This window comes from Amblyomma americanum, chromosome 1 (assembly GCF_052857255.1).
Source record: "Amblyomma americanum isolate KBUSLIRL-KWMA chromosome 1, ASM5285725v1, whole genome shotgun sequence".
Taxonomy (NCBI): domain Eukaryota; kingdom Metazoa; phylum Arthropoda; class Arachnida; order Ixodida; family Ixodidae; genus Amblyomma; species Amblyomma americanum.
In genome coordinates this window covers 109,948,905-109,962,021 of record NC_135497.1, presented here as the reverse complement: position 1 = coordinate 109,962,021, position 13,117 = coordinate 109,948,905, and the positions used below count along the sequence as shown (strand labels likewise).

Genomic DNA, 13,117 nt, shown 5'->3' with positions numbered 1-13,117 from the left:
ACGTGGATGCCGCTGAATATGGTAAGAACACGATGACCGTCGCGGTCGTCAATAATAAACAACTCCTCAAAATAAGTGCCTCCATACTCTCGTGTAACCCAGAGACTGCAGAGGAAGCTGCCATAGCACTGGCTTGTGTAGGCACAAAAGCGAGATACATTATCAGTGACTCCAAAGTTGCCATACTAAATTTCAGCAGGGGCCGGGTCTCCCCTCTAACGAATACAATTCTAAGCCGTCATGAAATAGACCGGAAAATTACGCTAGTCTGGACACCAGCACATGCATCCCTGCCTGGTAATGAGACGGCCCACGAGTTCACCCGAGGCTTTTCTTTCCGGGCGGACCCCAGCGAGGTGGTCTTTACAGACAGGGATCGCATGGTGACCTACAGAGAAATTACACAACACTATCGTTTGCAACGAGCTAGACTTCCTCCAGCGGATAGATCCTTGTCCAGATACCAAGCCATCAACTGGCGCCGGTTACAAACTTACAGATTTCCAAACCCGGCCCTCTGGAGTCTTATGTACCCAGGGCAATTTTCAGAAAAATGCGCGAACTGCGAACTTAGGGCCACCTTGGACCACATACTATGGGAATGTCCTCATGCTCCCCGGGAGGGACGAGGTATTAACACAAAAGATCAATGGGAGACCTTACTACTGAGCTCCGACCCGGCGACTCAGTTACAACTCGTCCGACTGGCCGAAGCCGCCGCCAAGAGTCAAGACCTTTCGGCCGTCGTCTAGGCGGGTAGCCCTCTGGCTACCCTCTTTCTGTTGGATATTAAGTTTTCCTATCCTATCCTATCCAGGCGGCAACGGACGCGCCTGGAGGCCGGCCTGGAGTGAAGGCAGAACCTCCCAAGCCAGTCGTATACGAAGGTAAAGCCTCAGCGACAGCCACTAATACACTGAGAAATAAACGTAAGGCGGCGACAGTGGAAAGAAAAGCGTTTGTGCTCCTCGGGGAAGACTTCTAGTCGTGGTCGGCCGGAGCAGGTTCCGAAGGGTAGAGGTAGGCCTTTGAAGCGTACATTGCCGTCGAAAGCCACCGCGAAGAAGTCCGTCGCGAAGACAACGACGCTGCTTCACGATGACCACAACGCTCCTTCCTCAAGCGGAAAGAAAAGAAGGCCAGTCCGAATGAGGGCCCGAAGCAGGTTTAGAAGCTTTTCGCCTCCAGTCAGCAGTAGCAGCACCACGGGCGACACCACGCGCAGCGCCGAACTGCGAGACTCCTCAACAAGCACACCGCCTGTTTGCCACGGAACCCGAACGCGAGGACTATTGTCGACGAGTGGTTCGTCGGACGACACCAGCGTTTCTGGCTCCGAGAACCAACGCTGGTTAGAGAGCAGTAGCGGTGGCAGCGGAAGCTGCAATAGCGCTGAGAAACAGCGTCGTTTGCGAAACGGTTGGACAAGCAGCAACCGAAGCAGTGAGAGCAGCGCTTACAGGAGACGCCTCTTACGAAGGAGTTCGTCGTCAAGCAGCGGCGTCGCCAAGCGCGTGGCGAAGAGGCAGCGCAGAGCAAGAGGGCGGTCTCCGAGCAGCCGCAGAGCCATCGGCGGGGGTGAGGAGCATCCTGCAACCAGAGGACCGCAGTTGCCGGGGCGTGTAGAAACAAGTCACGAAAAGGTTTCCAGGTGGCTGGCGCGCATGGAGGAACCTTGATGCACATGCATCATTGCTGGAGTAATTTTCGCAAGAACAGCACGTTTATGTGCATCTTTATGTTCTCGATGCGGCCTGTGTCAGCACTCGGAAGCAGCACGAACGCTGCGGAAAAAATTTAAGCTTCAGATTGTAACCATGTGTGAAAAGGTAACTGTGAAGGAAAGATTTTGTCGACTCTGACTCATGAAGAGCGACTTAAAAACTTTTTCTTGCTTACGCGCTGCATTAAAATTTACTGTTCTCATTTTTTAAGCCTCAGTAGTTATTTCGCGACAGCGTATGCAGCTTGTTCGGTCGAATTGCCGTCGGTGTAGTAGCAGTAGTAGATGCTGTGGGTGCCGCGCGTCTGAAATATTCCTTTCCTTACTGCGCGGCTCGGGTGTCCACCGAAATATGTGAGGCAGGCATAATGTCTTTTCCTTAAATGGCCACAGAAAGGGGTGTTTGAGCTTAGTTTTAAAATGCTTGCGCTATGTAGAGTACAGGCCACCGAGCGTCCATGCCGCGTACGAGACCTCAAAAGCGAGCGGGAAATTTATAATACATTTAAAAAAATACCCGCTTTCGCACCTCGCGACGACGCGCGGTGCCCGGCTGTCGCACGAAAACCTGGCAGTCGACGTCACGTCTTGCTAATGACGTCAACAGCCGGGGGTTATCATTGGTTCACAGCGCCAAATTCTTGCAGACGTCGCGCGCTACCGCGGCCGAGGCCACTCCGCGCGGGAAGCCGGCGGTGATAGGGGAGGGTCCGAATGAGTGGGGCCGGCGGAGGAGCGCCGCCGTTTTGGCGTGCGAGAGGTAGAGGCGCGAAGACGCGGAAGTTCAAATTATGACTGCAAATTTTGTCTGCAGTTTCGAGATTCGAGTTCGATAGTTCAGGCATGTAGATTGATACTCTGTCCGGCAACTTGCTGTGGAGACCGGAACCGCGCCGTAAGAGAAGACAGGAAGGTGGGAGTGAAACAAGAAGAGGCGCCGTAGTGGTCTCCGAAATAATTTCGACCACCTGATCATAGGACAAGAGACGCCACCTTGGAGGAATTTTCGTTACTCCATGGAAGTTATGAATATCTGAGGCTGAAGAAGGAAGATTGCGCGGTTCAATATTGAAGTAAGTTCTGTTTTAAAACCGATAGTGTACTTTTATCACACAATGAAGACCAACTATAGACAACCTGAATGCTGGTAGCAAAGAAAACTCATAAATGCTGCCTTTGCCGCCCAGATGGATAGCATAACTGCCCGCATCAGGCGCTCGGTATCAGTCTTAACCCAGAAATGGATTCTCGAACACCCACGTCTCTCTAAACGTGCAAGACCCCGTAGGTTTCCCACACGCCCCACAAAACTCTCTCGTCGTATTGACGATTCCGATAACGAGGAATGCGCCATCCGCACGGCTTCGGGCTGCAGTGGATCGAACCTCCTTAACACAGCAGCATCCTTCACCCCCTCAACCTCTGATCATGGCCCCCAATCCTAGATCGCGAGCATCGACACAAGCACATCCCTTCACAGTAACCCAGTGGAATTGCAGGGGTTTCAAGGACCGGCAGAAGCGAGCCCACTTTCGCCTTTACCTTGAAACCTTTGAGTTCCTCGTGGCCCTGGTCGCCCTTCAGCAGCCCGGAGCCAACACCAAACTCACTAATTATCAGACTTTCCAGAGGGACACACAAACCTGCATCCTAGTTCACAAAGACTATGCAGCACAAGAGGTCACCCTCCCATCGACCCCCGATTACTCATATGTCATGGCCACGGTCCTACCTTTGCGGAGCAAAGACCCCTCGATTCGTGGGCTTAATATATACTGCCCCCCAAAACATAAAGACGTAACTTTTTCTAAGATCTTTACAGAAGCAATACGCGTGGCTGGACGAGACGCCATACTTATTGCAGGAGATTACAACGCTCCATGTCGGCAATGGGGCTACCTTAGGGAGGATCCCCGAGGCATAAAATTGGCGGAACTAATTTCGACTCTTGGTGCAACCCTCCATACCGATCCGGCCAACCTTACTCGCATGGGTAACTCAGAAACCAAGGATGCATGCCCAGATTTGACCCTTACCCGCAATATTCGGCACGCAGACTGGCTTAACACCCAAGAAACCCTTGGCAGTGAATACTGCATCATTAATACGACCATTTACACACGGCCCCTTAAACGCCGCACAACGCATGCACATATTCCCGATTGGACTAAATTCCGCTCGACACTTCCCTCTGTCGACATTGTTCGCTCGGGATATCAAGAACGGGTAGCCTCTATAATGACAACTCTCCGCAAAAACGAACAATGCATTCAGCTCACTGATTCCACCCCCGAAGTAGACAACCATCTTCTCCATATTTGGGAGGCCCGCCGCAGTCTCTCCAAACGATGGAAAAAGCAGAAACACAACAAGAACCTCAGACACCGCATTCTTTAACTCGCCCACAAAGCTGCCGACTATGCCGCTCAGTTAAGCGACACTAACTGGGTGGATCGATGCAACAGTGATGCGCGCCAGACGTCTGGCCGCAACACCTGGCGTATGCTTCGTGCACTTATTGACACCAATGAAACGCGTGCAGAAACGGCGCTGCCCCTCAAACCGCCCATGTATAACTTTCCCGGTAGTACAACACAACTGGCCCGAACATTGTGTGACAGATATCTCTGTACCACGGTGGACCCTCGCCTTTCTCAGTGCGCATACATAGGGCAAAGAAATCTGGAGCTGGACGCCCCCTTCAAGCTCCATGATTTGAAGGAGGCCCTAGCCTAATGAAACGCGTTACTGCAACGGGCCGGGACAGGATTACCTTCAAACTTCTGGCGAGCCTTCCGGATGCAGCCTATCTTACCCTCCTTGAATTCATCAACCATATATATCTGGCTTGGAGAGATTCCTCTCCCCCGGATCGGAAAACAGCCTTAGTGTGACGGTTATTCCTAAGGCAGGCAAGCCAATTGATGTGGAGCACCTGCGCCCTATCTCCCTCACATCTTGTGTCGGCAAATTGATGGAGACTATGGTGCGAGACAGGTTGTCCACATACCTCGAAACATATCACATTTTTGCAGACACTATGTTTGGTTTCCGTTTACAGAAATCCGCACAACACATCCTTCTACAACTGTATCATGACGTATTAGAGCCCCAACAACTCCCTCACAATGACAAGGTAGTCCTGTCCATGGATTTGAAAGGAGTCTTTGATAATGTGAAACATGAAGTAATACTCAACCACCTCCAAGTTACCAACTGTAGTCAGAATATATACCGATACATCTGGCAATTTCTCACGGTTCGACAGGTCTACATTCCAATTCAAGACAAGGAGCATGGACCTCATACCATCGGATCCCGGGGTACACCACAGGGTGCGGTTTTATCTTTCCTCCTCTTCAACCTCGCAATGAAAGACCTTCCCGCAAAATTAAGAGCCATGCCCGGCATCGGATATGCCCTATATGCGGATGATATCTCTATCTGGGACACAGAAGGCAATCTCGGACACATGGAGACCTGCCTACAACAGGCAGCGGAGGCAGTGGACACTTACGCTGCATACTGTGTGCTCCCACCAAATCAGAATTTGTCCATATTCGGCCCTATCCTCGGAACGAAATTCAATTCACCTCACACTTCCTTCGGGTCCGATTAGAGAGGCCAAGGAGATCGGTCTCTTTATTCACCAGCAACGCAGACCGGACACAACACTCGCAAAACTAGGCATGTATGGTGATCTGGTGGGCCGTAGGGTCCGCCGAGTCTCCAACAAACGTGGGGGTTACGAAGCAAAGGTGCCTTGCGGCTGGCATATGCCTTGGTAACGAGTAGAATTCTCTACACAACCCCCTACCTTCACATGCGCAAACGCGACGAGGACCAACTCGAGGTCATGCACCGCGAAGTCATCAAACGGGCTCTTGACATTCCCATTACCACATCGAACCGGCAAATGCTGGACCTGGGGGGTGGTCAACACCTATCAGAAACTACGAGACGCCCATCTCGCCAACCTATCACAAATGCCATCCGGTCACCGCATTCTTGATCGACTCCCCATCAAACACACCATCAACTTTGAGGAACGGGTACGAGCGCCAGAACCTTGGAGATTTCGTCGCTGCCCTTTTTCAAGTCGTTGAAAGCCGGCGCCGCCGCCGGCAGAACGCACGAGGAGCTGCAACGCCCAAGACTCCTCTCGACAAATCAGCAACGGGAGACGCTCGCGCTCCGTCTTCTAAAGGTCCACAAAAGTCATTTTCACCAGTCTCCAAGTGGACGCCGAAGCCGACGGTCAGGATGAACCCTGACGATTACGTGATCGTGCTGCGGCCACGCAGTACGGTCGCCCTCAAGACAGCATTCCAGCAAGGTGAGCTCGGCGCTGCCATTTCGGAACTCATCGGCAGACAGCATATGAATGCGATTACAATTTCTCCCAATTGGGAGCAAAACATTATCGTCTGCGGCACGCAGAACCCCGAGGTAGCTCAAAAGCTTCTGACGGACATCCAAATTACAACCAGCAAAGGATCGCTCCCGCTTCACGGACACCTCAAGCTCACCGGTGATGTGTGTCGTGGTGTGATTTCTGTGCATAACCTTGAAACCAGCGAATCCTTGAAACATAGTGTGCAGTGGCGCGGTGGTGATTTAGTCCATGTGCGCAAGCTGGGAAAATCTAATGTAGCTGTGTTGACTTTCGAGGGACGCAGCGTTCCGCGTTACGTCCATTATAATGCAGAACTGACTCCCGTCAAGGAGTATAAAAAAACGGTGCCAGCGTGCTACCGTTGCGGCACACTGGGGCACCGGGTGGACAACTGTCCCACCCCGGTCAAGGAAAGATGCGGCCTTTATGGTCAAAACGTGGGGCTTGGTACTGAGGGGATGGCCCCCCACGTCTGCAACCCTATGTGCTTAATCTGCGGGGGCCCGCACCTCACCAGCTCCCGCGAATGCACCGCCAAATTCATCAAGCTGCCGCAGCCAGGGCCCAGGACGCCATCCAAGGGAGCCAATTCCGGCGCTACACGGGGAGGGCGGCAGCAAAACAACCAGAAGACGCCACGACGTGGCGTGATGCCTCCCCCAGGCAAGACAGCAACGGTAACGCCACCACCCGGAGCAGCGGAGTTCCCAGCTCTCGGCGCTTCACCTGGCGGAGCCGCCTGCAACCAACCCAAGGTAGGCAGCTGGGCGAGGGTCGCCTCCTCTTCTTCCCCTCCTCCCTCCTCCCCCACCAGCACCGCCGAGACGCAAGAACTCAAGCGCGAGCTCGCCCTCTTGCGAGCTCAAAACGAAAAACTAGCCAGCGAGCTTAACTCGCTCAAAGCCAAATTCCCTACTCAGCCCGCGTCGAGCGAAGAGGAAGAAAATATCACAGACAGGGAGATTCCTACTAATGTGGAGAGTCGCGCCGCGGCCCTGGAGAGCCGGGTGACCGCAATTGAAACACAATTGGCTGACCTCCCCCAAATTATCCACGATACCATTGCGCGTCAGGTGGAGAGTGTCATCGCACAGGTGACCCAAGCAGTAACTCACATTATCCAAAAATGGATAAAAGACAATCCGCGCGTCCTTAAACGCGTAGGGCCCATCAGGGACGATAACCGCCCCTCCAAATTCAACAGAGTTATTCCCGATGAATTTGACTTCTCGGAAGACTCCTCCACGTCTGCGCCGGGCACTAGCGGACTGGGGAGTCTTAACAACGTAACCCCACCCTCTGCCTCCGACCATGGCCCCCAACCCTAAGTCGCGAGCAAGAGCAACTCAGCCGCTTACAATAACGCAGTGGAACTGCCGAGGTCTCAAGAACCGCACGAAGCGGACTCATCTGCGCATCTATCTTGAGACCTTTGAGTTTCTCGTCGCCGTGGTTGCCCTTCAGGAACCCGGCGCCGGTGCCAAACTCACAAACTACACTACATTTCAACACAACCCGCAGACATGTATACTTGTTCACAAGCAGTATACTGCGCAGGAAGTCACGCTCCCCACAACACCGCCTTTCCCATACACGATGGTGTCCGTGCTGCCCCTAAAGCGGTCTGACCCACCTGTACACATTCTAAACATTTACTGCCCACCTAAACTTAAGAACGTCACGTTCAATGAAATTTTCACCCAAGCAATGCAGGTGGCGGGAAGGGATCCCCTTCTGATCGTCGGCGACTTCAACGCCCCGAGCAGGCTATGGGGGTACCCCCGGGAGGACAGACGTGGGCGGAAGCTTGCGGAACTTCTTTCCACACTTGGACTTACTTTACACACTGATCCCGCCAACCCAACACGAGTCGGAAATTCGATTCAACGAGATACTTGCCCGGACCTCACATTTACACGCAACATACGCCATGCCGACTGGCTGAATACAGAGGACACTCTGGGTAGTGATCACTGTATAATCAACACCACCATTTACATGCGTCCCCTGAAACGCCCACTAACACAAGCTCGTGTACCGGACTGGACGACTTTCCGCACATCTCTACCTATCGTAGATCCCCTCCAGTCGGGATACGACGCATGGTCCAAATCGCTCACGTCTACACTCACGCAACACGAGAAGCAGATACAGCTCACAGAAACACAAACGGACGTGGACAACCACTTGCTCCACCTTTGGGAGGCCCGCCGCAGCCTCACCAAACGATGGAAGAAACAGAAACATAACAGACGCCTAAAGAAACGCATCCTCGAACTCACACAACAAGCAGCGGAATATGCTACTCAGCTAGCCGACACTAACTGGGTGGACCGGTGCAACGCGGCTGCGCGCCAGATGTCTGGCCGCAACACGTGGCGCCTATTCCGCGCTCTCATCGATCCAATACAAACACGCACGGAAACCCAACGCCACTTACATAGGGCATTGCACAACTTTACAGCAACGACAACACAGCTAGCGCACACGCTCAGGGATCGATACCTTTGTACCACTAAGGACCCCCGGCAGGCGGCGTACTCGTATGCAGGCGAAGAGAACGCGGAGCTGGACAAGCCGTTCCAGCTCCACGACCTCCGGGCGGCCTTAAGCAAGATGAAGCTGGGCACTGCACCTGGGCGCGACAAGGTTACGGTCAAGCTTTTGGCCAACCTTCCCGACGCAGCCTACACCGCGCTCCTCAAATACATCAATAGCATTTGGGACGGAGAGACTCCTCTCCCTCTCGATTGGAAATCGGCTCTCGTGACCTTCATTCCGAAGGCCGGCAAACCTATCGATGTGGAGAACCTTCGCCCCATCTCTCTGACGTCTTGTGTCGGCAAGCTGATGGAGACGATGGTGCGCGACAGACTCTCCGATTATCTCGAAACACAGCACATTTTCGCGGACACCATGTTCGGTTTTCGTCCTCACAAGTCAGCACAGGATATACTTCTGCAGCTCCACCACGACATCTTAGATCCTGTCGAATGTCCCCAAAACGACAAGGTGGTCCTGGCCTTGGATCTTAAAGGCGCATTCGACAACGTCAAACATGCAGTAATCCTGGACCACCTCAGTAACACCAACTGTGGCCACAAAACATTCCATTACATAAGTCAATTTCTTACAGACCGTCAAGCCTATATACGCATACAAGATGCGGAACACGGGCCATACACCATCGGCTCGAGGGGAACACCTCAAGGCGCGGTCCTGTCTCCCCTGCTCTTCAATTTGGCAATGCTTCGCCTTCCCTCCAAATTGTCTTCTCTGCCCGGGATACATCACGCTCTTTATGCGGATGACATTACAATCTGGGCCACGCAAGGCAACCTGGGCCACATGGAGTCCTGCCTGCAAGCAGCAGCGACCCTAGTCGACGACTACGCGGCCTACTGCGGACTCCAGTGCGCCCCAGCTAAATCAGAATTTGTGCACTTACGTCCCTCCCCCCGGGACACAACTCCGCTTCGCATCAGTCTCCCCTCGGGACCGATCCGGGAGGCCAAGGAGATCCGCGTCCTTGGCCTCTTCATACACCACCAACGCAGAGTCGACACCACCATAGCCAAACTTCGCACGGTGGGAGACCAGGTGGGCCGAATGGTCCGCCGGGTCTCAAACAAGCGGGGCGGATTACGAAGCAGGGATGCACTGCGGCTTGCCCATGCTTTCGTAACGAGTAGAATCCTCTACTCAACTCCCTACTTGCACCTGCGCAAACATGATGATGACCAACTGGAGGTCATCCTGCGGAAAGTCATCAAGCGGGCTCTCGATCTTCCGATCGCCACGTCCAACCAGAGGCTTCTGGCCTTGGGCGTGGTGAACACATTTCGGGAGCTTCGAGAGGCCCACTTATGCAACCAATACACGCGTCTTGCACAGACCACGTCCGGTCGCCGCCTCTTGGACCGGCTACACATCAAACACGACTACCACATTGAGGAAAGGGAGAGAGTGCCAGAACCCTGGAGACGCGCCCTCCGGGTCCGACCCCTTCCCCGCAACATGTCCAGTGAAGACCATAGCGGTCGTCGCCAGGCGCGCGCGGAAGCGTTGGCGCGATACTATGGTAACCAAGAACATGTGTATTACGTAGACGTTGCCGGCCCACACCACGGGGGGTGGTACACGGCCGCAGTCGTACACAACACAAACACAGTTAACGGGCTCACTTTCAAAGCCTACAGCGCAACACACGCGGAGGAGATTGCCATTGCTCTGGCTCTCACGAATCCCAAGTCAAAACACATCATCACCGACTCGCGAGGGGCCTGTCGGAACTACGAGTTGGGCTGGGCTCCCCCGCTTGCCTGGCGCATACTGGAATATCGCTGTCGATCTGAAGATCCAACTCCACGCAACCTGATTTGGGCCCCCGGTCACCAGGGCCTCCAGGGAAACGAACAGGCCGATCAGGCCGCCCGCGCACTCTCTCCCCGGGCTATCTCCCTGTCCTTGGAAGGGTACTCCCAATCATACAATCTCGCCATTACATTCAAACAAATCACCGATTACTACAAGGAGGAGCACCGGCGCTACCCGGCCCCTTGTAAGGGTCTGGATCGCGCTGACGAGCGCCTCCTCATCAAAATTCTCACTAACACTGTACTGTGCCCGGCGGTGCTTAAACACTTCAATACATCCTTTGATGGCACGTGCCAGTTCTGTGGGGAGGTGTCTGACACCTTCCACATGGTTTGGGCGTGTCAATCTAACCCATCTATTCCCCCCAACCCCAACCCCACCAGAGAGGACTGGGAGGCGGCCCTGCTCGGCTGTCAAGACCTGAAGAGCCAAAAGGCCTTGGTTCAACGGACGCGGGCGGCGTTGCTTGCCAATGGGGCCCCGGAATAGGGGCTCCACCTAGTACTGTGAGGGGAAAGGGCCAATAGGGTCCTACCCCAATCACCTTTCTGTAAAAAATTTATTGCTTATAAATGTTTTTCACCACCACCACCACCACCTCAGGATCCGACCCATTCCCCGCAACATGTCACACTCTGACCACAATGGCCGTCGCGTTGCGCGTGCAGAGGCACTGGAGGGACATTATGGTCGACAACACGTGTAATACGTGGACATTGCCATTCCCCACCGTGGGGGGGGGGGGGGTGGTTCACTGCAGCAGTGGTCCACGACACCACTACTCACTTTCAGCGCCTACAGCACAACACACGCGGAGGAAATCGCGATTGCGTTCGCACTCTCCCTCCCACAAGTGAGACACATTACGCAAAAGGTGGCCGCTAAAGGTGAGGGAGTAAAAAAGGAAGACCACCTTTTGCGTTATAGAAATGAAAATTGGTTTTTGAGGAAAGGAAATGGCGCAGTAACTCTCTCACATATTTCGGTGGACACCCGAACCGCCCCGTAAAGAAGGGATAAAGGGGAAGAGAAAGACGAAAGGAAGAAAGAGGTGCCGTAGTAGCCGCCATCTAAGCCCGGACCGCATTTGATCATGTCTTCGTCTTAGGCTTGGTGAGTCACATTCAACACCAGAGAGGTTCCGACCTTTCCACCATAGCCATTTTTCTTGACGTTGCAAAAACATATGACAACGTCCTTCAGAGCTCAATTCTAAACAATTTGCAAGGCATGGGCATACAGGGCCGTATGTTTAGAATAATTTACAAGTTTATAAATGATCGTGCGATTCGTGTAGGGTTAGGGAGCACTTTAAGCACCGAAAGGGTTTTAGCACGAGGTGTGCCTCAAGGAAGTGTTCTTTCCGCCACGCTCTTTAACGTCGTAATGGCTGGCCTTCCCGATTCGTTGGAAAAAATTGCAGGCAAGTGCGTATGTCAATATATGATGATGACATCTGTATATGAATTACTGCCTACCAACACCAGCGATTAGCCCTGATAGCTCGACAGGTTCTACTTTCGGCACAAGCTTACCTTCAAGGTGTGGTATTGTCTCTATCAGTGGAAAAATCCGGCTTTGTTCTGTTTCCAGGCGTAGGGAGACGTCAAGCGCGGTTGATGATAGACCTTTGTCACTCTTGCATCCGCCAATTCAAGCACACGCGTTTCCTGGGCGTCATTATTGACTCCCGTCTGCAGTGGCGAAAAGCTGTCGACTCGATTGTTTCATCTCTATCTCCTCGTCTCAATGTTATCCGCAGAATTGCAAGTGAGAAACGGGGAAACCATCCTTCTTCAGTGGTCAGACTTCATGAAGCGCTGGTGGTCAGTCGCTTATTGTATCAATTACCTTTAATTCCCCCCTCGGCATCACAGCTTGAAGGTCTCGAAGTTGTCCACTGAAGGAGCCTAAGAAGAGCCATTGGAGTTCCTCAGGCAGCTGCGAACAAGGCCGCACTTCATGAGCCCCTATCAAAACCTCTTAGCGTTGTCGCTTCTCAGAGACTACTAATGTATCTTGGCCGCCTAGGAGAGACGGTAGCTTGACGATCCCTTCTCGAGCGGCTCTGCATGAGATATGAGTGGAAGGCATACTTGGCTCTTAGTTCTTTACGCCTTAATGTCCGGAGGCAAAAGAAACGGTTGAATCTGCCCTGGTCTTTTCCGACCCTCGACTGTAAGGTCACAATTCCCCATGTGAGCGTAAAGCGCAGCTCTCCTTTGGCAGCAACACGTTCGGTCGTACTTGAGCATTTATAAACAGAGTATGCCCGCCATCTTCAAATTTTCGCGGATGGTTCTGTAGGCAAGGTCAAACAAGCTAGCGCAGCTGCTTTTTATATTCCTTCTTTGGACCGTAAGTGGTCTGTACGCATTACTGCTGTCGTATCCTCCACAACGGTCGAAAGTGTTGCTATTGAGGCGGCTTTACGGAAGTTAGGGTCTTGTCCGGCTCAACCTCTTGTCATCCTGATTCAAAATCTTCCCTTCAGCGCGGATTCTATACTGATGTTTTCTCTATAAGCTCTCTACGGTTGGTGCAGAATCTGCACAACAGAGGCGTTACTCTATATTTCCAATGGGTGCCCTCTCACATAGCAGTCAGAGGCAATGAGGTGG

At 53.0% G+C, this 13,117-nt stretch overlaps 1 protein-coding gene across 1 annotated transcript; it reads left to right on the top strand.

The window, feature by feature from the left end:
• The first annotated feature begins 6,554 nt into the window (after positions 1-6,554).
• LOC144134882 (uncharacterized) lies at positions 6,555-11,071 on the top strand. The gene is made up of 2 exons (XM_077667693.1): positions 6,555-6,874; positions 10,880-11,071. Exons 1-2 carry the CDS (start codon positions 6,578-6,580, stop codon positions 11,021-11,023), a joined length of 441 nt encoding a protein of 146 aa, XP_077523819.1. The 5' UTR covers positions 6,555-6,577; the 3' UTR covers positions 11,024-11,071.
• The last annotated feature ends 2,046 nt before the right edge of the window (positions 11,072-13,117 follow it).

What these genes read in the sequence shown, in the direction of transcription:
- LOC144134882 (XM_077667693.1), top strand. Translation starts at nt 6,578, where the DNA reads ATGGCCCCCCACGTCTGCAACCCTATGTGCTTAATCTGCGGGGGCCCG. An exon ending in CCGCCTGCAACCAACCCAAG is followed by an intron (nt 6,875 to 10,879) that starts GTAGGCAGCTGG and finishes CAACCCCACCAG; the next exon opens with AGAGGACTGGGAGGCGGCCC.